This window comes from Chinchilla lanigera, unplaced genomic scaffold (assembly GCF_000276665.1).
Source record: "Chinchilla lanigera isolate Chin_1 unplaced genomic scaffold, ChiLan1.0 scaffold00052, whole genome shotgun sequence".
Lineage (NCBI taxonomy): Eukaryota > Metazoa > Chordata > Mammalia > Rodentia > Chinchillidae > Chinchilla > Chinchilla lanigera.
Window position 1 is genome coordinate 10,124,099 of NW_004955453.1, and position 27,690 is coordinate 10,151,788.

At 42.6% G+C, this 27,690-nt stretch overlaps 1 protein-coding gene across 1 annotated transcript in view; it reads left to right on the plus strand.

Moving 5' to 3' along the window:
- Wdfy1 (WD repeat and FYVE domain containing 1) overlaps nt 1-24,107 on the plus strand; it is a 46,630-nt gene extending 22,523 nt beyond the window's left edge. The window contains exons 4-12 of the mRNA XM_005395485.2: nt 4,509-4,563; nt 7,533-7,683; nt 9,309-9,421; nt 11,392-11,518; nt 12,465-12,570; nt 16,128-16,229; nt 18,280-18,410; nt 20,037-20,145; nt 20,886-24,107. Of these exons, the coding sequence (XP_005395542.1) occupies nt 4,509-4,563; nt 7,533-7,683; nt 9,309-9,421; nt 11,392-11,518; nt 12,465-12,570; nt 16,128-16,229; nt 18,280-18,410; nt 20,037-20,145; nt 20,886-20,945 (954 nt within the window). The 3' untranslated portion in view covers nt 20,946-24,107. The remainder of the gene's footprint in view (nt 1-4,508; nt 4,564-7,532; nt 7,684-9,308; nt 9,422-11,391; nt 11,519-12,464; nt 12,571-16,127; nt 16,230-18,279; nt 18,411-20,036; nt 20,146-20,885) is intronic.
- Nucleotides 24,108-27,690: the final 3,583 nt, after the last annotated feature.

The window sequence follows — 27,690 nt, forward strand, 5'->3', positions numbered from 1 at the left end:
ACTGTGTAACCATCGCCACTCTCTACCTACAAAACACCTTTCTGTCTCCCAGACAACCAAATAGCTGTTAGCAGTCATTGCCCATCCCCCTTCCCCTCAGCCTCTGGAATCACTGGTCCACTTTCTGAATACAGGCATGTATGTGTCTCTTCTGGACATCTTATACAGTGTCTGTGGTGTTACCTTTTCTGGCTGTCATGTTTCACTTCACATATCATTTCAAGGTTCACCCATGTTGTAACTTGAAGACCTCTGGTTTTGTTTTGTTTTGTTTTGTACTGGGCATTGAACTCAGGACCTTGCACTTGCCAGGCAGGTACTTGTGCCACTGAGCTATATCCCTGGCATTTTTTTGTTTGTTTGTTTGTTTGTTTGTTTCTCCTGGTACCGGGAATCGAACTCACGACCTTGCACTTGGCAGGCAGGCGCTTTGCTGCTGAGCTAAATCCCCAGCCCCCCATGTTGTAACTTGAATTAGTCACTTCATTCCTTTCTATGGTGGAATAGTGTTCTATTTTAGAGATAATCCATGCTTTGTTTCATTAATTGATAGAAATTTGGATTATTTCACTTTCTGATTATTGGGAATAATGCAGCATTGAACATCCTGTATACAGTTCATGTGTAACGTGAATGTATGTTTTCAATCCATTTGGGTATATATAGGAGTGGAGTTGGTGTATTTAATATTTAAAGAACCACCAAAATGTCTTTCAAAATGACAGCATCATTTCACATTTCCACCAGCAATATATGAGGGTTTCAGTTTCTCCACATCATTGCCAACAGTTACTTTCTGTTTTTGTTTTGTTTTTATTATGGGCATCCTGGTGGCTATGAAATGATACCTCATTGTAGTTTTCACTTGTATTTCCCGAATGACTAATGATGCTAACCACTGTCAATGAGTTTGTTGGCCACTTGTGTATCTTCTTTGGAGAAATATCTGTTTAGGTCCTTTGCCTATTTTTAATTGGTTTTTTCAGTGTTGAGTTTTTCAGTGTTGAGTTGTAAGGGCTTTTTGTACATGCTAGATACTAGATCCTTATCAGATACATGGTTTGCAAATATTCTCTCCTGTCCTATGTGTTGTCTTTTCAAAAATGGTTAAAGTCTTTTTTGGGGGCTGCTTGTGCTTTAGGTATAACACCTAAGAAACCATTGCCTAATGCAAGGTCACTTATACCTATTTTTATAGGAATAAAGGACAATTTATACCTATGTTTTCTTCTAAAAAGTTTAGTGTTCACATTTAGATCTTTGCTGCATTGTGAGTTAATTTTTATATATGGTGTAAGGGAGAGTTCCATGCACATTCATTTGCATGTGGCTATCTAGTTATCTCAGCAACCTTTGTTAAAGATTAGATTATTCTTTCCTTTTTGGATTCTCTCACAGAATCAGCGAAATAGAAAGCCAGGGAAGTTTCCAGAAGCAAATGCTTTGCGAAGGCTTGAGATGGATCTGTGTGTGTGTGCGTGTGTGTTCAAGGATTTGGAGAAGGTCATTATGCCCAGGTGGTACTGAGTGACAAGGAGGGACCCCGCAGGGGCAGAGGCCAGGGTCTTGTAGGGCCTGGATCAAGTTTGAAATTTTACTGTAAGTTCAGTGCGAAGCCGTTACAGGGTTTTGGACAGATGAATGACATTGTGTAATTTACATTTTAGAAGAATCAGTGTAGCTGCTTTTCGAGAATGACTGGAAGGCAGCAGGAGTGGAGCAGGCTGTTGTAGCTGTCTAGCGGAGGGCGTGGTGGTGATGAGGTTGACAGAGTGGATGGGTTTGAATTACTTCCGAATACATGTGTGACGTTGGGTTGTGGGCAGGAAGAGGAAGAGGCCACCAAGTCTTTGGCTTGAAAAACTGATTGGACAGTGGTGTCTCTGTGGGAAGAAAGGGAACAATGAGGAATTGGCCATGTGTTTGAGATATCAGCAACGCATCGAAATGGTCAGACAAACTCAGAGCCGAGGGATGGCCTGCGTCAATCATCAGCACACAGGTCACTTCTGGCCGTGAGAGTGACGGTGATCACCAGGGGAGGAAGTTAGGGGAGACGGGGGCCAGCCCCAAGCCCAGAGTTTCTCTAGCCCATTAGGGAGGCAGCCAGGGAAGCAGGGCCGATAATAACCCTTGAGTATGGCATTAAGAAACGGCTTGTTATAAGCGGTTTCCCACTTGTGCAGGTGTACAGATTATCGAGGGAACTTAGGGCAGTACATCCTCTGACTCCATGTCAGACCCACGGCTTTACCTTCCCCAGGGAGGAGCTGGGCATTTCACTTCATTTTATTTTATTATTTTTATTTTATTTTATATTTTGAATGGTAGCAAAGTTTTATTAAAGGTAGGAAAAGAAACAGACTGCAGAGTGAGTTTGGGCCAAGCTAAAGTAGAAGAAACGCACCCTCCAGCTTGCGGGTGGCCACTTTGCAAGAGGGAACACAGTGGCCCTGGGCATTGTATTTTAGCAAGGCCTCTAGACAAACCTGAGGGCGGATGTGTCGGGGACACTGCCCGTGGGCAGCCATCGAAGAGCCTTAGGCGAGGGGATGATGACTTGGGGTTTCTGGTTTCTGTTAGCTCGGGGTGCCAGCATGTGGAGGATGGTTTTGAGGGGTAAGGCTGAAAGTAGGGACGCCAGGTACGGGCTGTTTCAGGGTGTCACCCTGAGATTGAGGAATACTGGTCTGGTGGCAGAGGAGAGTGACAGCTTCAAGGAAGCAGGACCTGATGTTTGACTGGATGTGGATGTGAGGACTTTGACCCTTTTCCAGGAGACAGATGAGTTCAGTCTTGACGGGTGGGTGGGTGAGCCTGAGCCTCAAGGGCTTCCTCTGGGCCGGTGTCGGCTCTTCTCTGCCTGTGGAGAGTACTGTGGGTACTATGTGGGGCTGTGAACCTTGGGCAGCAGGTGGACTGAGAAGAGCAGAGAGCCAGGCCGTATTCAGGAACGTCGGTGTTAAGGGAAAGTCAGGACTGAAACCCCCAGGAGAGTCGGAGCGAGAGGGGGAAGAGTGGCCGGAAGGGCAGGTGGTGCAGCTGTGCAAGCCTGAGGAGGTGCAGGGAGAGCCGGAGACCAGGCCGCTGGTGTGCAGGCAGCGGGTGGAGGCAGGGAGAACCCTTTGTATGCAGACATAGCAGAGCCTCTGGGGACACTGGGGTGATCCGGAGGAGACAGTCAAAGGGTAGCCAGCGGGGGCTGATCTTTAGGGAGTTTTTGTCTGAGAAGGGGACAGGGAGCGTTGTCGTAGTTAAAGAGTTTTACTGTTGTTTTTGCTTTGCTTTTTAAACTAAAGAAGCCTTGTTTTTTGTTGTTGTTTAAGGGCGAGGAGGAAGTTCAGGCTCCTGCCCAAACAGTTCACGCAGCAGGAGGCAGGAGGCAAGGGCTGCTGCGGATACACTGCTGGTGATGGACGCACCGCGCACGCGGTGGTGAGGCCGCAGCTCCCCTTCTCTCCTTGTGAGGATTCTGCAGGAATGTCGCGATGAAGTGCGCAGATGTATGAATCAAGAAGCCCTCAAGTGGTTTCCCAGGGGTGGCCTTGGTCCTGCATCTCTCTCTCCAGGGACCTTTCTTGTGGCTTTTGGTTAAAGCATAGACTTTGCAGTTACAGGACAACACATAAGCTCTTAGGGCTCCTTGGAAAGGGACAGTGTCAGCCCAAGTTAGCGTCAGTCAGCAATTGATCCCGTGGCCCTGCACCCCGTGATGAGTACTACATGCAGCGCAGAGGGAGTTTTGTACTTGGCAAAGCAAGACGAAGAGCAGGGAGTCTGTATTTCTTGTGCATTTTTTCCTCCTGTCAGTCAGCAGTTCCTGATGTGTGTGTTATCCAGAGACTTAGGAACTTAACAGTTTAGTATCAATTAATGGAATTTTAGGTAGTGTCTTTTCTTTGTTTTTTGTTTTTTTTTTTTTTCCTCAGTTTTATGCTGTGGCGTATTTTTTCATTAAAAGTATATACTTTTTCCCAAGTTATGAAGTGCATTGTCTTAAAAAAAAAAAAAAAGGAGTATAAAAGGAGAACCAAGTTTTGGGAGTATGTGGTACGCTGAATACCTATAAACTTGCCCCTCTGAACCTCTGAGCTACCCCGTGACTTGTTTTCTCTGTTGTTACGATCTCCGTTGCAGTTGTGGGTCTTTGCAGTTCTGCTCCCTGTGCATCGTCTTGGATGTCTTTTGGCCAAGAGAGCAAAATTAGCAATAATCTGTACTTTAGAGGGAGAACTTACATACAGCATTCACTTGTGGAGGGAGAACTGGATAAAAATACCGTGCCAATCAGTAGCACTTTGTCCGTTTCTTTATTCAGTCCCGTCTGCCTCCTCGCTGGCCCGTGAATGGACCTGATGAAAGGAGTAATTCATACCATCCCTAAACAGCTCGTCATAGCGTCCAGGTCTTATGACAGCCATACTTGGACCTCATTTCATTTTGAAAAGTTCATTTTCTCTTGTTTTAAAAAATATAATTATTTTCTTATTGTATATGTGTACTTTTAGGAATTTCACGTTTCTGAAGATTTTAATAAAATGAACTTTATCAAGACCTACCCAGGTAAGTATGACAAACCTATATACTTTATTACACACAGATGCATGTAGATATACACACACAGAACTAGAACATCATCTCTGCGATCAGACGTAGCTTTTCACATTAACTTTTTAGTTTATTTCCCACAATTGAGTGAGAGACGATTAGTTATTTACCACTTTTTCCTCCTCATTGATATTTAAAATGTTGTGTATTGGGTGTGTGTATGAGACTTAATTTAAGCATTCTTCTACTACTGGACATAAACAGCAGCACTTTGATGTTTTAGCAACTCACTGCTGTATACAGTGTGTATGTTTGTGTACATCTCTGAGGCTGTGCAGACATTCCTCATGTAGTGACAGTTCCGTTCCTGCAACTAGCTCATTGAGTGAATTGCTCGCTATATGAGGAATTGTACATAGTCTGTACATTACAGAATTCAGAAAAAGAAATGGATAAAGGAAACTCCAACTTGATAACTTTGCTTTTATTTGCTTAACTCTTACATCAGTATTGCAGTGTGTAACAGAACATAGACTACAGTACTGTACTGTACAGTACAGTCACCAGAAACTGCAACACTGTTCTGTAGAAGAGGCCCCCGTAAGGCTGGGCTGCTGCTGGCATTCCTGCATCTAACAGCTGTTTACATACAGGTTGTTAAGCAAAGAATATCTGTATACAGTTTATAGCTGTGTGTGACTGTGTGATCGTCGGCTGTTACACTGACTCTCGCTCTGTAATTTTGAATATTTCTGTTTTAACACAAATTGCTATAAGTAGAAATAAGTGAGTGAAATATTTAAGTTTTTTAAATCCTCCAGATTAGTGGTGGCAAACCTTGTATAGCTTTCAGAGATGCAAACAGCCCTCTGCGGCATGTGTGCCATAGGTTCGCCGCCACTGCTTTAGATCTGTTTTGTAAACCGTTTCAGCAGTCACGTAAATTTTTACAAGCCCATGAATAGTGATTGAGAGCGCCTGCACGTGAAGTCTTCGTAGTTTTTTCTTGCCAGGTTGGTAGTCAAAAAGTTAGCAGTTTGAAAATTATTTAAGCTTTATTTACACTTTTTTCCAGTTTTTAACTCTACATTGTACATTGAGATGTTTTTACACTTCAGGAAAACAAATTTCCATGTTTACTTTAGACTGACAGGGCAGGGTCAAATAATTGATTAAATTGTGCATTCCGGACAGACCAATTAGCTGATTCCCAGAAACTTTGCCTGAGGCATAACAGCCTCAAATTTTGTATTTCAGGCTGTGGATAAAGGTGAAATTAGAGTCTAGATGTGTTAGATAAATATAGTTTATCTTGGTGAATTTTGGTCTTGCTGAATTTTAGGATTCAGGAAAATCATTTTTGAACTTTAGTAAGACAAAATTGTTTTTTCCTAGATACTGTTAACCTGATCCTAACTTAAGAGATAAGTGATACAATCATGACCATGGATTTGAAATTGATACTTCATTTCTGGAAACTGTACTGTGACAGTGAGTGACAGTCCTACACTGTTGAATAATGTACGCTCACTATAGTGTTATTACAACTGAAACAACTTTGACTTCTCAGTTGTCACTGCAGGTGTATCTTTTTTTAAAACAAGAATCTGTAAACCTTTTATTAAATATATACCTAGGAATTTGGAGATGTCATGTGCCTGACCAGTGCTTTTGTGAAAAACGAAATGCCTTAATAAGTTATTTTATTTTCCATTAAGTTCTTTTTCAAATTATTTCTCATTTATATATCTCACTGTACCTATATTTTGGCTGTCAGTTTTTTATAGGCTTTAAGGTATGCCAGCTGTTTTTTTCTTTTGTCAAGTATCCATTTTTAAAAAATGAAGCAAATAAGCGTTAACATATTTTACTATAATTTCATAAGAGAAATAGCATCTAAAAAATAAGACAGCGGGAAGAATGTAGTCTTAGAAATAGGACAGGTCTTGCTGAGAAACGGTAATCGACTGTTCACTCCAGCATCTTTGCCAGGAGCTCTTATAAATCTTGTCACTGTCCTGAGTTTGACAACTGCAGATTTAAGCAGGAAAAGTGTTTGAGGACAGACAGACCAAGTTAATCAATTACTTGCAAGACTTTGGGCATGGATTCCTTATCTAAAAATGGGCATATATCTAACCTGTGTTTGTGGGAATTAGAAATGTTAAAACAGGAAAAAAAACAAACAAACACTGAGCCCCAGAACATTCATCACTTAGTCCTTAGCTTGGAGTTGGTTTACTTGAGTTTAAGATTAATTGCTGTAGAGCATGCTTTAAGTCTCAGGACCCGTCAGGAGTATTTAACTGTTCTGCATAACAGCCTAGCACCAGCTGCACCTGACCGTGCTCACTTTTGGGGAGAGTTCCCAGGTGTACAACACCTTCTCTGGGTAGCCTTTGACTTCATTCATCAGACTGGTCATTTATGAAACACCTTCTGCATGCAAGGTCCTGTACCAGATGAAGTAGAGTCAGATCCCTGCCTTGGTGTGGCTTACAATTAAGCTAAATATATTTCAAAAGTGGGATGACAGACAGAAGAGCTTGCTCATTCATAGCTATTATTTTGGAACAGAGAACTTTGAACATACAGTTACACACAAAGAAAAATTATTTCAGAAACAAAATGTTTTGTCACTTTTTTCATTTCAGAAAATTGCAGGTGCTCTGTACAGTGCCTGTGTTTTTCAGATCAACTGGTGAAGGAATAAAGTTTTTAAAAATTGCTCTGTTAAAAAAAAAAAAAAGAACGCTGCCTTCTATGTGGAACTCATTGATAGTTAGGGTTTTTTAGAATACAATAGCAATGCTTTCCTAAGCATAGGCACAAAGCAAACCAAGACAAAAGCCAAACACCAGAAACCCGTTCTCTGATCTATTATTGAATAGTTCTTGAACATTGCTCTTTAATGGTCTGTGGCGTGGTAGCCTCCACATGGGGCGTTATTTCTGAAGGTCACTTCTCCCTTTCTTGCCCGGCAGCTCATCAGAACAGGGTGTCTGCCATCGTCTTCAGCGTGGCCACGGAGTGGGTGATCAGCACTGGCCACGACAAGTGCGTGAGCTGGATGTGCACGCGGAGCGGCAGCATGCTGGGGCGGCACTTCTTCTCCTCCTGGGCTTCGTGTTTACAGTATCCTCCGCGGCGCAGGGCTGTTCCTTCCGGTCCGCTCCTTCCGGTCCTCATTTTCTTAGTACTGTTTTGGATCTGATCATCAGTTACTAATTGAGATCCAAAGATTGAATGAATAATTCCTACTCATCTAAAATCCAAAAGTTCCTGAATCTTATTTTTCCTTGGTATAAAATGGGTTTAGTAGAATTAAAAGAATTTGCTGTTCTCTGCCAGGAATTGGTCATTTTTAAGTATAAGATTATGGAAATCTCCAAGCCCTGGTTAATGCATCTCCTCCCTCTATTGCTTTGCATTGCAAATTGAAAAACTGTATTGTATGAAGAAAGGAAAAAAGAATTGGTCTCTGGTAACTGATTGTTTGCAGATACTCCAAGAAAATATATAACAAGGTTATATAATACATGGACCCTGGGTTTCATAAATGACCTAAGGGCATTTTGTATAAAATATGTGTTTCGTGCTGTGTGTGCACACACGTGTGCATGTATCCCTGTAATGTCTGTCCTCCTTACAGTAGTCTCAGAGGTGCTTTAGGATCCCCAAAATGTTAAAAATTACCCTAAAAACCCACACTGCCATGTGGATTTGTTTCACACAAAGCTCCCTCTGGCTCCTGGCGGCTTTGGGTTGCTGTGCGTCCCAGGGACAGGGTCGGGACAGCCAGCAGTAGGCAAGTATGCTGGGGAAGTTTCAGAGTGAAAGGCCTGACATCATAAAATCCTTTTCCTATCAGAACTTTTATTAAAAATTTTTACTTCAAATGAATGGACAGAATGAGATATTTAAAACAAATATTTAAAATAGTACCCCACACCAGGTCAAAAAAGGAAAAATACTCAGAAACACTGTGTTCTGAAGTAGTGCTTCTGTCATGTGCAAGGGCTCTTAGAGTGGATTTAATGTATAGAACATGGCACAGAGTCGTAGCATAGCCCGGCTTGTGTTCCTTTTATTTGTCTTCTGGAATAGTAGCAGTTAGCCTATTTAAATAGGAGTTACCCCATGGTGCATAGACTACTGGTTTTCCTTAAATGTTTATGGATACAAATTGAGAAAGTAATGAATTTTTACCAGTAGTTCATATATCTTGAAGGAAATTTACTTCTGCGACAGGTAACTAGCTTTTGAGTTATTAAGCTGTCCACAGTAATCTAGAGCAAATCATCCTCTTCATTTAAAGCTAACTCATCTCTGCCGAAAGAATGGTGTGTTCGTGCCCTGTATTTGTTGCCAGTTTGACATTGTTTTTAGAAATATTTCATAAAAGGCCGTTTTCCCCAGTATTCTTGTTTTCATTATTTAATCATTTGACTCATTACTTTATTATAACTTGATTATTATAACTACCAGCTCTTTTAAAGCCACTTTTAGGAATTGGTGTACAAAGAGGAACTCGGTGAATTCTTGTTGAATAAATATTGACTTTTCCCTTAATTCTAGCTGTTTTAATTTTTATTTTCAATATTTATGCATTGTGTGATTTTCATTTGAGCACTTCCTCTCTTACTACAGTTTTAGGTTTAATGCATGATTTCTATATTCCAGCTCTGACTAACTCTGCTGTCTTCTTTATGGGAAGACTGGCAGAGTGGTGTTGTATGTCCTTGACTGCTTCTCCTCAGGTATGATTTTGATACTCAGTACGCGTTCGTTGGTGATTATTCTGGACAGATCACCCTGCTAAAACTTGAGCAGAACACATGCACAGTCATCACAACCCTCAAAGGGCATGAAGGTAAGTTGCCTTACCACCCAGGGTTCTCATCTGACTTAAGCATTGAAATTCAGTTCTCATCTTCATAGTTTGATGAATGAGCAACTCTTCCTGGTCTGTCAGATCAATCTGATAATTGGCCACGATCTGTCGGTTTTCAATTTGATGGAATTTAGAGAGAAAACTAAGAGAAGGTAAGGTTCAATTTCATATTGTAAAAAAACCCTTCTAAGTTGCTTGAATGGATAATACTTTATTGCTTATCTTTTTAAGTTTTTGTTTTCTTAAGCTCTTTAAGATTCCTTATAAGTAGTAAGACCTTTCGAAGAATTGTCATTATTCTTATCTGTCTAATCTGTCAGTTTGTAGGACATTCAGCAGAACCTCCCAGGTCAATACCATTAGAAGAAATGTGTGCACTGGTTCAGCCTGATATTTAGGCAACACACTGGCTAGGGACTGGGGGACATGAATTACTGGATGGAAGTGTGCTTCCTTCTCTAGTGCAGTGAGTTGGCAGGGCTGTGTGAAGGGACTCTAAAAACTTACTGGCCACGTTGGACAGCTTGCTGCGTACATATGCGTAATAAATTGTTGAGCACTGAGTTTTAATGCAGTTTGTCCTCATGTCGTAAAAGTTCTGGCATGAGTTAGAAATTAGAATCTTGGAGGCTATCTGGTTTAGATTGAGGAACTGAAGATTTGAAAGGATTAGTGGTGGACCTATTTGTGACAAGTGTCTTAAGTATAGAAACTCAAATGTGTGCTATATGTTCTAGCCAGCTCATTCAGGTAAAAAAGACTATATCAAATCAGGAGCTTTCTAGGGGCAAAGGGAGGAAGGGAGAACGGCAAGTTCGAATAGATTCGGGCCGGAAAGCAGCGTTCCCTGAGGAAACCATGTTCTGCTTCTGACTAATCCTCTCGTGACCTCCAGACCCTTAAATTTTCTCCGGTTTACTAAGGACAGAAGGGGCTCTGCCTACCTTGAGGTTTTCATAGGGCATATGGTATTTGTCTCCCCTTAGGCTCCAGCTGCACTGTGCAGCGCATAGGATTAAGCAGTCAGAATCGTGCAGACTTGACTCCTGAGGCTAATTGTACAGAAGACGACTTTTCTCATTTTTATCATGGGAGAGCTTATGAATATGATTTTAATAGTTCTCATATATATACGAAATTATCATTAATATTCAGTGATGCAATGCCACTTACAGACTTGTGCAACTGGTTCAGTTTTGTTTAGTTAATTAAAAGTTTTTCCTAGGCAGATAATAATGAATAATGTAAAGGTCCATTGAAAGAGAAATACATAGAAAAAAAGATTTCCTAGGGTATCAAATTTGATAAGCCAGCCAAGATATAGAGGGAAATGTAAGGCTTGGATTCTGACCTAAGTGCTTCAGGGCATCATTGTTTGGTTTACGTGCATGCTTTTTTTTTTGAGACATTCACTTTTCTTTACTATAGGCATCTTAGGGTAAAATGCCTACAAGGTCCCCGAGACCTGTAATAACCTAGATTTTCATCTTGTATAAAATGAACATGGTGGGGTTGGGGATTTAGCTCAGCGGCACAGCGCCTGCCTGGCAAGCGCAAGATTGTGAGTTCGATTCCCGGTACCAGAAAAAAAAAAAAAAGCAAAATGAACATGGTAAACTACACTAACTTTTCTCAGAATATTATTAGTAGGAACTTTCTTCTCCAATAACATTTTCTGAACTAACATTTCATATATAGTTACCTTATAATTTGTTAATACAGAACAAGAAAGCAATGTCTTTATTAGTCATTGTACGTATTAAAAGTTATGTGATGCACAATTGAAAACCCTGTTCTTACAGCTTTGGATAATGGATATTCTGGGTCCTCTCTGTGACTCGGGAGAAGGATTTTGAAAGGCTCAGCCGCTCCTAGTTCACAATTCAGCTGTCAGATGTGCATTTCCTGGTGCAGAGTTGCATGTGACACACCCTCTCTGCAATCCCCAGGTGGTGTTGCCTGCCTCTGGTGGGACCCGATCCAACGGTTACTCTTCTCAGGAGCCTCCGACAACAGCATCATCATGTGGGACATCGGAGGCAGGAAAGGCCGGACGCTCCTGCTCCAGGGCCACCAGTGCGTGACTTCTGGTGAAGTGGGGAAGGAGTCTGAATGTGGGGAGCGAGGAGAAAGCATTAGTGCTCCCGTCCAGACTTCCTCCAAACCCTGTCTTTTAAGCCAGCAGTTTCATAAGGCCAAGTGCACTTGTAATGCCTTTTTGTGGGTCCTGAATATCTAGTATTCAGCAGCCCCCCTTCCTGCAAAAAAAGTACAGGCTTCCTTCCTCCTCGGGCCAAAGAGCATTTGCCACCTTTTCAAGCAGTGACCGTCCAATAACTGCTTAGGACAGGTGTGAGCTGGAGACTGCCGGCGAGGACTTTGGCCGCTCAGAAGCCTGTACCCCTTTACCCTGTTTTCCTTCCTTCCATGTTGTTGACCAGCCTGTGCGTGTTTACTGTAATCAGAATCAAGTTGAAATTTAGCCAAGGAAAGATGAGTTACACAAGTTCAAGCCTGGGATTGTTTCCTGGGCATCATCTGCAAGAATGGTCTGACGGGCCCGCAGAAAGGGGGTACATCTCTTTTACCCGTCAGCAAGTGGCTGTGTGCCATGTGAGCATGCGTGAGTGTGTGCCCACGTGTGCACGCTACTGGTGTCATCTTCATGGTGTCTGCGTGTTCATATGGACTGTGTTCCAGCGGGGAAGTTACACGGCTGTGCCTTGTTTCTGAACAAATGGATAAATTTTGTGCATTCAAAAGAGAAATCACAGAGATTGGTGTAGAAAACCATAGTCTATGTTCTGTCTCTATCTCAAAATTCTGAGTGACCGATTTGAAGCAGTGGTGTTTATGTTAGAAAAATTATAATTCTGTGTAATAAGCCAAGTAGTTCGTGGTGTGACCCCATCCCCCCATTTACCATACCAGGTATTCAGTGATACAGTGCCACTTACTGACTTGTATGAGGGAAGCGATTGGAGCCTAAATGAAAACTGTGTCTGTTGTGTGCTATTCGCAGTGACAGGGTGCAGGCCCTGTGCTACCTTCAGCTCACGAGGCAGCTCGTCTCCTGCTCCTCAGATGGTGGGATTGCAGTGTGGAACATGGACGTCAGCAGAGAGGAGGTAAGAGGCCAGAGCGGGGCAGGGCCGATGAAGAGAGACCCTGAGAGCCTAGCCCCTCAGTCCCCCCACCCCTGCGGTGAACAGTCCCTGTTTGTCACACCTGCACCTGCCGGCGTCCTCTGACTCGGCCTGCATGTCCTTTTGCACACATGCTCTCATCACCTGAGAGCGTCTGCTCATGAAAGCGCTGTGTGCCTGCAGCCAGCGTTTAGCCTCTGCCTCTCAGCCTCGATCAGTACACGGGCAGCCGTGGGCAGACAGTCACCCTTCTTGCAGGCCCAAGGGTTGGGCTGTGTGGAGGCCTCTGGAGCTGTCTTGTGGCCCCACGGCATTCCTGTGCAGAAGCCAGAGGGTGTGCCAGGGATGTCAGCGACAGAGCAAGGCACTTGTTTTTCTGGGAAAATGTCTCCATTTGTCCATTTTTATTTTTCACCTCGTTGATGTCATCATAGTGTTCCTTTCAGGCATCCTGATTTTTAATTGAGTTGGCCCACTAACTAGCTGTGAGTCTTTGTTTACCTAAGTGCCTCAGTTTCTCTGAGTGTTCATTCCCTCTCCCATAACGTGAAATTACTGAATTTGTGTTTCTGTAGATGATACTGTAAGGGACTACACAATCTGCCTGTTTTTTTTTTTCCTAAATAATATGGCAGTAAATATGCTTGACCTTGTCATTCTGTGATTTGTAGTTATTTCAGGCAAATTTCTGGAAACAGACCTGTGGTGCCAGGATCTATATAGTACATTCTGTGGGCTATTTATAGATGTCATCAGATGGTATCTGGGCAGGATCTCCATTCTCCGCTCTGCCGGTACCGGCACTGTCTCCTCAGTGGCCTCCAGAACCTGCGATGCTGGTAGCTTAAACACCGATTCTGGAGAAGAGTTAGGGTGTGAGAGTTAATGAGCCGCACTTTAAGAGACACTTACCAAGCGGCCACAGGGTGACTGCACAGTCTGGAAAGAAGTGAAAACATAAGTGGCTTAGAGGAGCTGGCCGTGGTGGTGCCAGCCTGTGATCCCAGCTGCCGGGGGAGAGGGCAGGAGAATCACAAGTTCAAGACCAGCCTGTGCCGCTCAGTGAAACTCTTATTTTAAAACAGAAAATAAAAAGGGCTGGTGAGGTAGCTCAGCGATAAAGTGCATGCCTAGTGTGAGTGAGGCTCTGGGTTCAGGCCCTGGTAACCACCAAAAAAAAGTCCATGCTGCATTAGGTGCGTGTTACCTCCGGGAGCATCACACAGCGTGCTGGGCGCTGACCTTTTGATCGCTGTGTGGTTCGGCGCACTGTGCGCCGTGACCGTGGGAACTGGATTACTCCAAGCCTCTCTCTGGCCCTCGCACATGTGTCGTCTCTGCGTTGCCTCTAGTTACTTTTAGTCTGATTGTCACTGAATCAACCTTCATTTTTAGCATATTCCAGAAGAAATAATCAAACAATGATCTGTTAAAAAACAGTGACATTAGTCATTTGCAGATTCATGGCAGCTGTGTTCTATATATAAAGATTGTTGCTCACAAGAAACTGGTAATACAGTGAAGGAAGTAGACCACTCTATAAGTAATAAAACTCAGTTCATGTGCAGGGACATAGTGATGGCTGGATTTCTCTTTTAGTAACCTTGCAAAACAAACAGGAAATAATTTCTCTTTTTTTATTTTCTAAAAGTCTCTAGGTAAGGCTTAATAGTAATTTGTTATTTACCATGTTTAACACTGGCTCAAGATTACAGAATTATAAGACTTTTTTTTTGCAAACATCTATTTGTAGTGTTGTGTATTTATCAGCTACCAGTTACACATTCCAAGAAAGGAGAACCAGAGTGCTTCCTTCCAGGTTACATAGTGGTGAACTGAGTTGGTACCTCGGGGGCAGGAAAAATAGTCCCATCAGTCAAGGTGCTTCCTGTGTGGGTGAATCACTTCCTTTTAGTCATCTGTGGAAAAGGTGGAGTAGAAGTAGTGGTATCAAAAAGATGAATTACTTTTGGCGGTTTTTTTTTGTTTTTTTTTCTGGCTGAGTAAATGTAGTACAGAGGAGCACAGCTGTAATCTGTAAGGTTCTGACTCTTGAGTTAGGCTTCTGTAGAATTTCTAGGACTGCCTTACCCCAAGACATAAGAGGACTGACCCCATATTCTCCAGCTCCACTCCTGCATCACTTGTGAAGACAAACACAACATGTACATGAGCAAGAAACAGTAATGATGGGGAATGACTCTCTCAAGAGAGCATGTGTTTGGAGCCAGCAGCTTATAGAATGTGTGGTATTTGGCACATCAGTAAGTATAGGTAAATGGCAGCAGTTAGTGTGACAGACGTGGAAGGACTCCCGTTATTTCCATGCACGTTAGATGGAGAATGATTCAGAAAAATGAAACAGTCATGGCTTGATTAATATTCTCCTCTGCTCTTCTCAGTCCAAAACTTTTTCTCCTTAGGTAATAGCAGAGCAGAATGGCTATAGTAATTTATAGTTTAACACCGAGTTCTGAGTAGTAAAAGAAATGACGTTATGGGTATTTTTATATTAAGATATGTTCCAAGAGCCTATTTATTTCTGATGCTTATTTTATTTTACCTCAAGTGATTTCAAGCATATTTTTTTCTTCCCTAGAGCCTCTCTACCCTGTAGCTCAGTAAATTCTTTCTTCAAGCCTTACCCTCCCCGGGGCAAGAGCTCAGTTCTGTGGCCATCACACTGCAGTCATGCTGGGAGAACCACGTGGTGAAGTGGGTAGGACCTCAGGGGCTGACCTACAGCCTGGTGGACAGGCAGGAGCCACAGACTGGGCTCCCGGGTCTCTTCCTCCCTCTGCCTGCTAACGGCCTTGCCTGGACCACTGCTTCCATTTCTGAGCCACAGAAAGTGCCTGTAGAGTGGGGATAATGTTGCCTAGATTTCCTAGGTTTGTGATGAGATTTAGTGAAATAAATTGTGGAGGGATGGGGTTGCAGCTCAGTGTTGGAGCATTTGCTTAGCATGCACAAGGCCCTGGGCTCAGTGTCCAGCACTGGAGGGAAAAAAGAAAAACTGCCTGTGGCACTTACAAAATATTTCTCTTTTTTTGTTTGTTCGGGTTTTTTTTTTTTGTTTTTTTTTTTTGAGGCAATGTCTCCCTTACGTAGTTCAGGCTGGCCTCGAACTCAGGTTGATTTTCCTGCCTTAGCTTCCTAAGTGCTGGATTACAGGTGTGTGCCCCCAGGTGGTGTTTTACTAGACTCTGCAAGAAATGGATTTTTATTCAACTGGATATAGATTTCAAAAACTTGAGCATTAAAAAAATAAAAACATAAAGACCACCCTTAAGAGTTCACAATAAAACTTGAATTAGTACCCCTCCTGATTTCAAATTGAATAACCCTGTAAACAGTGCTGAAATTGTAGGAATTATGCAAGACACAAACATAATATTGATTGTGACAACACATTCAAATATACAGTGAAAGGAAGGAGAAGTAGCAACCCCAGCAAGTTCTAGGACTCCTGTATTCGTTTCTGAAACACCGGTGTAAACACGCAGGTGTGCTGATGCTGTGACTCTCTGCTCTCCCAGGCTCCTCAGTGGTTGGAAAGTGATTCCTGTCAGAAATGCGAGCAGCCCTTTTTCTGGAATATAAAGCAGATGTGGGACACGAAGACACTGGGATTGAGACAGGTGAGTTGCCGGCGTTGAATCGTTACTACATGGTCTTGTGTTTCATTATTTGTGTGTGTGATTAGTCTGACTCCTTCTTTGAATCACATTCTGTTCCTGCAAACTCTGTTCATTCCTGTGCTTTTTATGTCACTGTCACGTGACTGAGAGTTCAGCCTTTGCTACGCACACCAAGGCTTGCTCCCTACCTGTTCCCTTGCTGCTCCTGCGCGGGAAAAGTGGGGATCCATGGAAGATCCTGAGAACCTGCTTTTAAATGAATAAAAGACCTTTTCAGGGTAAACCATTACTTACTAAAGTCAGTATTTCTACCAGCCAAGTGTATACCGTGTGTTGTTACAGAGAAAAAGTAACAATTTAGTCCTCACTGGGATACTCTGACCTCATTGATTCTAGAGTATTCCAAACTGTTCTGGTAGAAGTATAGCTGGAACACTTTTATCAAGTATGTTTTGAGTGCCATTTTTATTATTTAAATTAAAAAATACCCCCCCAGCTTATAGATTTCAAAGGTACTCATAGCATGAACTATTCATGAAGTACCAACGTTCTACAACAAAATATATTTCTGCAGCAGCCTGTAGGTAGCCCCTCCCTAGGGTGAATATGAATTTGTTTAGGTAAGTAAAAGAGAATGCTGATTTTATTCCTTTTATTACTAGTTGCAGCTCTGTGAGGGAGAAGCCTAAAATGTGTATGTTAGCAAACTTTCTCTGACTTTACTCACAAAGCTACTGTATAGTAAGATCTAATATGAGACTGGCAGCCAATGCAGGAATTATTTTAGTGCTTTAACATTCTAATGCTCTGAAATAGCACCTGAATTTTGTCATTAGCTAAGTTCTCACAATGCATGTTTAGTGGTAAGTAGTACATTGTAGTTGGTGAGTTCACGTATTCCTTGCTTCTAAGGGAAACATGAAGCAGGGACTTTTACTCTCATGCATTAACAACTAATAGAAAAGAAAAGGTGCTGGTCACTAAACTTTTAGTAGTAAAGAATATATCAGAATCAGTAATAATAATTGGCTTGTTTGGGAATGTTCTTGAGGCTATTTTCTGAATTGCAATTTGGGAAATTAAAAATATGAAACTTATGGGTACTATTCATTTTAGTGACTTTCTCATTGCTGGAACAAAATACCCAATACCTACAAGTTAAAGGAAAAAAGTTTCGCTTTAGCCTATCATTTGTAGGGTTTCAGTCCCTAGTTCACTGGTTCCCCAGAGGAGAAACCGTTCATAGCATGGCAGGCAGGAGTCAGTGAGACTTCCTTCTTTCCATTTTTATTCCATCCAGGTTGCAAGCCTATTGGTTGGTATCACCCATGCCCAGGGTGGGTCTTCCCTCTTGAGTAAATCCATCAGCCACATCCAGAACTGTGCTAAACCAATCAATGGACTTATCCAGTATCACATACCCATGATCTAGTATCACACCCGTGCTCCAGTTGCTTCCAGAAGCTCCACCTATGAGCATATGAGGGTTTGGGAACATCTACATAACAAGCCATAATAACACTATTTCCTTTTCTGGTTTTTTTTTTTTTTTTTTGGTCTTTTTGAGACAGGGTCTCACTGTGCTGTTCAGGCTGACCTTGAGCTCACTTTGTAGCCCAGGTTGGTCTCAAACTTGCGATGATCCTCCTGCCTCAGCTTCCTGAGTGCTGGGATTACATGTGCACCACCACACCTGGCTCATAACTCTGTTTTCTTAGTGAAGGCATATTACGTGTACAATTTATTTTAAAACTTTTCTTGGAATGCAGCAGATTTTCCTTCCTGAAATCGATAGTGATTAGGCTCCCAAATAAATTTGAACTTGGTCTGAATCTTGATGACATGTAGCCCAATAACATAAAAGCACAAAAACTAGCATTTGACCAGTAAAGCAAGATTGGTGTTGAAACTGAATATTAATGATCCATTGAATTGGGGTGATTATAATTCAAGGCATATCTTCCCCACTCCTGTCCCCCAACTTTAAAGGGAAGCCATGTGCATTAAAGCAAAGGCTAAACCCTGTTTTCCTCCTCTGGTCGCCGGGAAGCACCATTGCCGGAAGTGCGGGCAGGCCGTGTGCGGCAAGTGCAGCAGCAAGCGCTCCAGTTACCCGGTCATGGGCTTCGAGTTCCAGGTCCGAGTGTGCGATTCGTGCTACGACTCCATCAAGGACGAAGAGTGAGTGCCCGCCGGTCTTCGTCTCCCTGCATTTACTCTCTGTCTAAAGGCTTTCTTAAAAATAACTAAGTCATAAATGAAGCTTAAGAAGGGTTTCTTAGATACAAACAGCCTGAGAAGTGATACAGGTAGATTTCTCCCCATGTTTGTCCCATCTGAATTTCATAAAACATTTCCAAAGAGAAGATCATGTCCTCAACTTGTGATTTAGGACTACTGCTGTTTTCTCAAGCCGCCCTTCTGGCTGGGTAGACTTTTTTTTTTGAACACTAGGGGAGAATACTGCAACCCACTGGCAGCTGCCGGGCTGTTCCTGAGCCCATGCACCGCACAGGGTTCCAGGCAAGGACAAGTCCACCACGTGTAGATGGCCATGGCTGAGCTGTCCGTGAAAACATCCGTCACCCTGACCTTTGTCCACACATGCATCAAATGTAATTACAGGGGACCCTATAAAGGCTGCTGCTCCTCGTTTAACAAATATCTGACCTAGCAGTCTGTCCCTATGCAGTGCTTTGGGTGTAAGACACATCTGTCTACACATCCCATTCTTCCCTGGCACAGGCGTGCAGGGCAACCTGGTGCGTCCCCTCCGCTGTTGGTTAGTGAGCTGGGGAAGGATGGGAGAACTCCTGGGCTGCAGAGCAATGTTGGCAGTTCTAGGAGAGGCTGCCGCTGTGGATGCTGTGTCTGCGGAGGGGCCTTGGGGATCCTGTAGCTTTCTGATGCACGTTTCACCCATACCATAGGATCTCATTCTGTGCAGTCCCTCTGTGCAGTTCTGCTTCAAAGCCTTGTGTGGTTTTGTTTTTGTTTTTTGAGACAGGGTCTTGCTATGTACTTCACACTGGCCTTGAACTCCCACTGAACCTCTTGCCTCATCCTCCCAAGTGCAGGGCGATGACAGGCATGAGCCACCAAACCTGGCAAAGCCTCGTGTTCTGTTTTATTTTGTTTTGAGACAGTGTCTCACCATGTAGCCCAAGCTGGCCTTGAACTCATGGCAGTCCTCCTGCCTCAGCTTCCTGAGTGCTGGGATTATAGGTGCACACCACCATGCCCAGCTAAGCCTTGAGTTTTTTTTGTCAGCTTTTCTAATAAAACAAACAAAAAAAAGAAATCAGCCTGTCACCCCATCAGTCTGGGAGGCTGAGGCGGAAGGATTGGCAGGAGGAACACAAGTTTGAACACAGACTGGACAACTTAATGATTTAGCCAGATCCTGTCTTAAAAAACAAAAAGAATAAAATAAAAATAAAGAGATACAGTTCAGTGCATGCAGCTTCGGTTTAATGCCTAGTAACATAAAAAAAAAAACCACTTATATCGAGTGTTACTTGCTTTCTTTTATCTTTTCAGAATTATAACTCCTTTTTTTTTTTTTCTTTTTTTTGAGACAGGGTCTCCCCATGTAGTGCAGGCTGGCTGTGAACTTACAGCCATGATCTTCCTGCCTCAGCCTCCTACATCCTGGGATTATAGGCATGAGCCACCATGCCAGCTATAGTTACATTTTTGAAACCTATTTTAACACAATTATTGTAAGCATTTTTGTCGCTTAAAGAAAAAAATCTGATCTCTGGGTACGGTAGGGTGCATTTCAATGGTCTCTTCTCTGTTTCTTAGTCGGACTTCTCTAGCAACCTTTCACGAAGGAAAACACAACATTTCGCACATGTCCATGGACATTGCCAGGGGACTGATGGTGACGTGTGGGACCGACCGCGTAGTAAAGGTGAGCTGGCTGACCACCTCGCCCACACTGCAGGTGAGATCGCTCCCTTGCTGTGCTGAGTGGGCTTAGACGCTCCTGGCTGGCAGGCTTGCCTTCCCTTTCATGCATAGCCCGTGGCCAGCTTGAAACTGGAGTGACAGGCCACACACCTGTGAATTTCCACTCTGAGCAGCAGGAATCTCGGCAGCATTGCCTTCTATCCTGCTGATCTGTGCAATGAGCCGGCAAGAGCCTGGCACCCATCAGATCCCACGGGGGCAGAGCTGGCCCAGCATTTCCCACTGTCCCTGGCTTGGGACTTCCGACCCCTGACTCTAGGCCTTTTTTACAATCCCGGAGAGACCGCATCGTAACTATAAGGAATAACCACTTATTCTTTCATGAAATCTCTGAAACCACCAACAGAAATGGAAAGGAAATATTTTACACTTAGTACTCCTCGTGAGATGTGAAGTTATGAAATATATTCCTAGTGGGCTTTTTTTTCTTAAGAAGTAACTTTATAGTAAAACATGACCACGATGCTACTTTCAGGCATTGAGACACTACGGTACAAGGTTTTTTCTGGTTCTAATGAACCAGATTGTTTTATTGCAGTGTCAGCCTTAGTGAGGTTTTGTAGTAAAAGGAGAGAATGAGAGAATTGTGATCTTTTCAAGGTTGGCAGAAGTGAGTTTGTCAGTGCCAATCCTGACATGAGACCCCGTGACCAGCGCTGCCTTCTCTCTGTCTCCGTGTAGATCTGGGACATGACTCCGGTGGTGGGCTGCAGTCTGGCGACTGGATTTTCTCCACACTGACCCGGGCACCGGTGACGTCTACACCTCGCAAACAGTGGCCTCCACCCGACATGACCCCTCCCATGTTCCAAGGCCACTGTCATGTGAAGAGACAGTAGCCACTGAAAAACATTTTTCTAGAGAAAACGATGTAAAGGAACTCACCTGTGGGAACAAATATGGAAAAGGTCTCTGACAGTTTCCTGACTTCACCGCAACTTCCTCGTGAACGCTGAGCTCGTGGGTGAGGAAGGCGGCATCTCGCCGGTGAGAGTTTTACAGAGGAACAAACTGAACGAAAAGTTAATGTTGAGAACTCTCCTAACGCTGTCCCCAGCACAAACACGCGTCCGCTCCGCCCAGCAGGCCTCCCGAGAGCCCGGCGGCTCCCTGTTGTGAGAGTGGGAGTTGAGGAAGGAGGAAGCGAAGAAAGCAGAACCCGCCCTCCCTGCTGGCAGAGCACAGATGTGGGCTATGCCATGGCACCTACTCCCTCAGGGTGGTGCCATGATCTGCACTTACCCTGTGGTCCATTTCAGTTACTTCCCGGAAAACCTTTCCATATGCCACAAGCAAACCCGTGCAGTTGTCATGATGTCACTTGTGAAACTTCTGTAACAACCAAGTCAGTCCATATCCTTCCCTTTTCCCAAGTGTGCTCTGAGGGTGCTCTTCTATGGTGCTGTTGAGTCACCTGATATGTTCTCACTGCAGCTAGGGACACCTAACAGAAGCCAGCTGCCACCCTGCAGATACTGGGACATGGTCAGTCTGTCCCGTGGAACATACGGCCTTCCTACAAACACGTTCTGTCTCTAGTCCCCAGGTGAGCTCCTGAGATGTGTGGCAATTTAATGTCCTCAGAAAAGTACCCCAAGGATGCTGACTGTTAGTTGGAATGAGTGTTACTCACGTTTCATAGGAGGAAACTGGTAGCCAGAGCTGTAATCATCAATCAGGTCTTGTACAGTATTCCTAACTTGTAAATCACTTCCATCACAACTAGCAGAAGTTGTTGTTTTAAAGCTTTGAACCAGAGTACTAGGATGAGGCAGAGATTAAGCAATGGAGAGCCCATCTTTTAATATAAAAATATGTATCTGTCTTTGTTTGAACAATGGCACCTGTATCAGTTCCTTCAGGGCTGTGGAAAGAGTGTTGAAGGACCTACTTTTTTTAAAAAAGGCAAATGTAAAAATAGACAGGGACAATATCTTTCTAATATCTTACTAATGGGTATTGATTTTTAAAAACTACTGCATCACTGGGGTTTATTAAGACAACATGGACATTCTGTATGATTAAACCAAGGGACAGTCTGGTTTATAACCATGGCTTACAGGAATAGAAAAGTTTACGACAAGCAGTTCAAAGATGTCTTACTCGCCATGTGACACAAGTGATAAGGTTGGTGGGGCACACCATATTCTGGAATGATCTACATAAAATCTGATTGTCTTCAGAATGAAGCCAGAAGGGTTTTGTTGCTCGTTAACTTTTTGTGTTACATCACCTTGCAAAATTGTTTACTTTAACAACTCTTCACAAAAATATATATTACTTAACATAACTTGGAAGAGAAATTGAATACTGGTAACTTTTAAACCATGATATTTAATGTTCAGTTTCATATATCAACTTTCATTCGCTTGATAGTTTGGTCCATGCAAAGGTGCTATCCTGGGATTTTAAGACCTGAGAGGAAAACAGAATATGATCCGGTCCTTTCCCTATGGAAGAGTGCTGAGCTGTGGTTTGATTTTCCTTTAACTTCTGTAAAATGTGACTCTAATGTCTGTAGTAAATTGAACAGAATATCACAGCTACTGTGAATAGTTTGTAGCTTTCAAATATTTTTATTTTAAAATGTTCTCGATGAAATCTGTTTTCCGTAGAGAATGTAAAAGTTGTTTGGGGCTTTTTACAGAGTTAATGTAAGTCAGTGGGGAAATTTATATTTAAGGAAGAATTGGAGCAAAGTACCTTAGAAAAGGAAAAGAGAATATTTCAATATAGCTTGCTCTGCACCTAAGCCTACAGTCACTTTTCTCTTCAAAAACATGTGCCAGGTTTATCTTGTTTCTGTCACACCTTAGGCAGCGAGTGGTGTATTTTTTATAGAAGTGGGCAGAAATTATTTTCTCAGTTACGTATACTGATGAGGCATACAAGGAAAGTACAGATAGACTCATAGTTATTGCCTTATTTTGACTGTTTCTCATGAACAGGTCACTTCAGATAGTTCAAGTAACAGTTTACTGTTCTTTCCTTCCCTGAACCTTCAAGCTAATTTGTATGAGTATGGATTAAGAAGTACAGAATATTAGAGAAGACCCTCATATTTAGCTCGTGTATGTAAGTACTAAGGAAATGCCAGTTCTTCACTATCAACACATTTTAAAATTACCCTTTACTAGTCCCAAGTGATAGCAATACCCCAGTAGCATTAAATAGAAACAAATTATTATTCATTATACTGCATCATAAGTCTCTGTTTACTACACCCTAGTTCTGTCTTGCTCCCTGGAGAATATAAGCAGAAAGTAATGTATTGCTTTAGAACGTATGATTTGGTTCTCTTCTCTCAGCAGTTTAATTAGTTAGTATCTGTACTTTTTAAACTGTTGAATCAGACCCAAATATGTAATGTGTACCAGAGCAGCACAGACCCAAGGAGATATTTTTTAAAATCAGTTTTCTTTAAAGTACTTTCTACTTCCATTACTGAATCTGGTATCTCCTACAAAGTAAGAAACCAGTTACTATTAGTGATAAACCATCTGCTCCTTATCAAAGTGAGGTTTAACAATTAAGTAATACATGCTATATGTTTTAAGTATCTATTGCTTAATTGTTAATTGTGAGCAGATCATTGAATGCCTCGTCTATTTTCTGTAGTTTCCTATACAATAACTCTTTGAGTAAGCTGAAGTTTAATTGTACAGCACATTTGTAGTAGAGTCCAAATAAAATGTTTTTCTCTACAGCCTTTTATTGACTCAGAAGCACAGGGTGATGTTAACTAGTACACTTCGTTTTTACTCTAGCTCTGTTTCTATGAGACATGATGCCCTGTGTATCCCAGAGAGCCTAGAAAACTTTGTTCTTTTCTCCTGTTTGTGGGTGCGTTTTTGTGGGGGTTTTGGGGGAATATGCTTACAATAAAATATTCTTTGCTTGTTACTGTGCTGCTTAATTTAGCTTTTCTTATGTTTGATCTAGACATAGGGCAATCACAGTATCAGTCATTTCTTTGGCCCCTTCTGTGTTCTGGGTGCCTCACCTGTGTCATCTCGTTCAATCTTGGCAGTGCTCTGCAAGGCATTAGTTACCCCATTTACGTTTCACAGATAAGAATACCAGACAGGTTCTGTCTCTCTGTCCATTGGTCTGACATAAGTACAGGCCTCCACCACCTGCTGGCCTCCCTGTGCTCATTGCGTCCTGGTCTGCACGTGAGGCAGGGTGCAGAGAGCTCTCAGAGTGGGAGGCCTGTGTACGACATCAGTCACCGCAGGCACAGGATGTTCAGGCCCTCAGGCTGTCCCAACCTACAGGGGACAGTGAGCTCCTCTGTCCGCATCAGCAGGCTCAGGCTTGTGATCTAGGACAAAGTGATTGAGACCCAGAACTGATTCTTCAGTGAACGCAATGAGATGGTCTTAGCTAATCAGTTACTGTATGTTTTCCAAAAATAGCTGTGGCTGCTTTCAGCATCAAAATATTTTTTATAATAAAAAAGAAAAAGAAAATAAGGTACAACCAAATAATATGAAAGAAAGGTTTTTTTAAAGCTCTTAAATCCTGCCACTCAGAGAACACATCATTAAACTTACACTATCTATCTTTCTGATGTTTTTAAAAATACATATGTAGGGGGCTGGGGATTTAGCTCAGCGGCAAAAAGCGCCTGCCTGGCAAGCGCAAGGTCGTGAGTTCGGTTCCCGGTACCGGAGAAAAACAAAAAAACAAAAACAAAAATACATATGTAGCACACACCTGTAAATCATTGTAATGGGTATGCACTTATTTTTCCACTTGGTACATTATTCATAGTTTACCCACATTGAAAGATAGACCTCCATGTTAGTGTTCTAAATTGCTGTGTGGTTATAGTGCATTATGGCTGTGTGCTTTCGGGACTCTCATCGCATCGTGTATTTCCAGCACTTTGAAGTCATGTTAGACTTGTGATCGGCTTGGCAGATGCAGTAGAGACAGAAGCCTCTCATTGCTGGCAAGAGACAGCGGTGATGTTTCTTCCCTGGGGGTCATGGGAGCATCTGTGGAGACAGGAGTGACAATGAGCCCCCCTGTGGAGCACACTGTCTTAGACCTGCAGTGGCTGTGCATGAGCAGGAAATAAGTCCTTGTGTGAATCCGCTGAGACAGTGGGGAGTGTGTTGGAGCAGGGCAAAGTGGCTGTGGGGGAGGAGTTTAACTATAGCCTGACCCAGCCTGTTTGCGTAGCAGAATTCCACTTTTCATCATGAAATAAACTATTGCTGTTTTCACCAGTTCTGTGTTGCAGTTAGATTATATAGGTTGAATACCCCTTACCTAAAATTCTTGGAAGCCAGGTGTGGTGGTGCACACCTGTAAACCCAGCACTCCCGAGGGGAGCCTGAGGCAGCAGCATCCTTGAGAGTTCAAGCCCAGCCTGGGGTACAAAGTGAGTTCAAGACCAGCCTGAACTGCAGAGTGAGACCCTGTCTCAAAAGGGTTAAATAAATAAATAAATAAATAAATACATGCATGCATGCCTCCTTGGAGCCAGAAGAGATACCAGGTGCTGGAATGTTTTGGATTCTGGAATATTTGTATAGACTTTACGAGTTAAGTATCCCTAATCCCGAAGTCTGCCAGAGTTTGAAACTTTTTTGAATGCTGACATGACACTTTGGGAATCATTCCAGATTTTGGATTTCCAGATTAGAGATGTTCAGTTTGCATATGTTTAGATTATTATTTATTTATTTTGGGGGGAGCAGGGTTTTACTATGTAACCCAGGCTGGTTTTGAACTCACTGTGTAGCTCAGGCTGACCTTGGACTCTGCTTCAGCCTCCCAAGTGCTAGGATGGTAGGGATGCACCACCATGCCCAGCTTTTTTAGCATTTTAATTAAAACATAAAATATTTAAGACACTGAGCACAATGTGTTTGTATGTCCATCTTTGTCCATTTTTCCTTAAGCTCTTAAAAGGAGGAATTGGTTTCAGCTCTAAAGATTCAAACTGGTCTGTATGACCCAAAGCCCAGTCTCATTTTTCTAGTACCATTTCTGTCTTTCATATTTGAAAAAAAAAAAAATAGATATATATATGTATATGTATGTATGTATGTATTGAATTTGACACAGTGCACAAAAAGCAACAGGGATTTCTTTACAACATTAGCAGGGTCACTGTGGATTTGTATATTGGTGTATTTTCTGGAACCCTGAAGTCTAAGGCCAAGAGACACACTAGAACTCTATTCACCATTCATTTTCCTTCTAGAATCATGAATCGGTGGTGGCCCTGCCAGGTGACTTCTGTGATAGTAATGACAATGCCAAGTTTATAACACCAAGTTTACCACAGCTAATCACTCAGTTCTATGTGCCCCAAGGAACAGTGGTTCTGAATCTTGTTTTATGATACTTTTACTGTTTTAATTTGAAATAGATGAATTCTAATGCATAGCAAAGAATGTAGGGGTTGTCACCAGATGAAGCCAATAAAGTTTAAAGAAATTGGGAATAGCTTTTATAGGTTATGGCAGCTAAGGCAAGATACTCTTCTTGTTTTCTTTAGGGTCTTGCTATGTAGTTCAGGCTGACCTTATACTTTCTTTATAGCCCAGGTTAGCCTTGAAGCAACCGTGAGCAGGACGTAAATGAATCAATTGGCTTTTCTTGTGCACTTGTGAATCTGTCCAAGGCCTAGGCTCCTTGTCTGGAGATGGGCAAACAGTAAGCAAACCTCTGTGAGTCACTAATCCCTGTTAAAACCTATAACTGTTGGATGAGGCCAGAAAGCCTCAAAGGATAAGACAAGATCACGGCCAAAGACACCTGGATCCAGTCTCAACTAGGTAAAGACTATAGCCTCAGGCGTCTCACTCCTGGGTGGATTAATTTAATCCTTATTAAGGATTAATTTAATACCTTACTTGGAGAAATCCTTGAGTGATTCTGCCCTTTATGAGCACTCCCCTCCCTTTTTTGATAACCAAATAAATATGGGCCACCCAGAGAAGGTCTTGGTCTTAGCCCTGAGAGAGTCTCAAGTTCTGTGAGACGTCTTTGATCCTCCTGGAGCCCTGAAATCATTCCATTTGCCTCTTTTTATTTAGCCTTCACCATACACTTGTTTGGGAGATTGCGCAGCTGGCAATATGGATAACTAAGGGATATTATTAACCTGTTAACCCCACTACCTCTACTCCAAGATTTTTCTGTTTTAATCTTTTTTTTTCACTAGTACAAGTTTGCAGTACATATTAATTACATTTATGGTAGGGAGTTGGTACACATACGTAACACATCTTAATTTTTTCTTTCATCCCCTACCCTTCCCATCCCTCCCTGCTCCTTCCAATTCTTGGTCCTCTTCCAGAAGTGAAATAACAAATGCCACGGAGGCGGTGGAGGAAACAGGAACCCTTCTACATTGTTGATAAGAATTTTAACTAATGCACCCACTGTGGAAATTCGTAGAAGGTTTTACTTTGTGGGGGAGATTTTGTTCTTTGAGACAAGATCTTACTACGTAGTTCAGGCT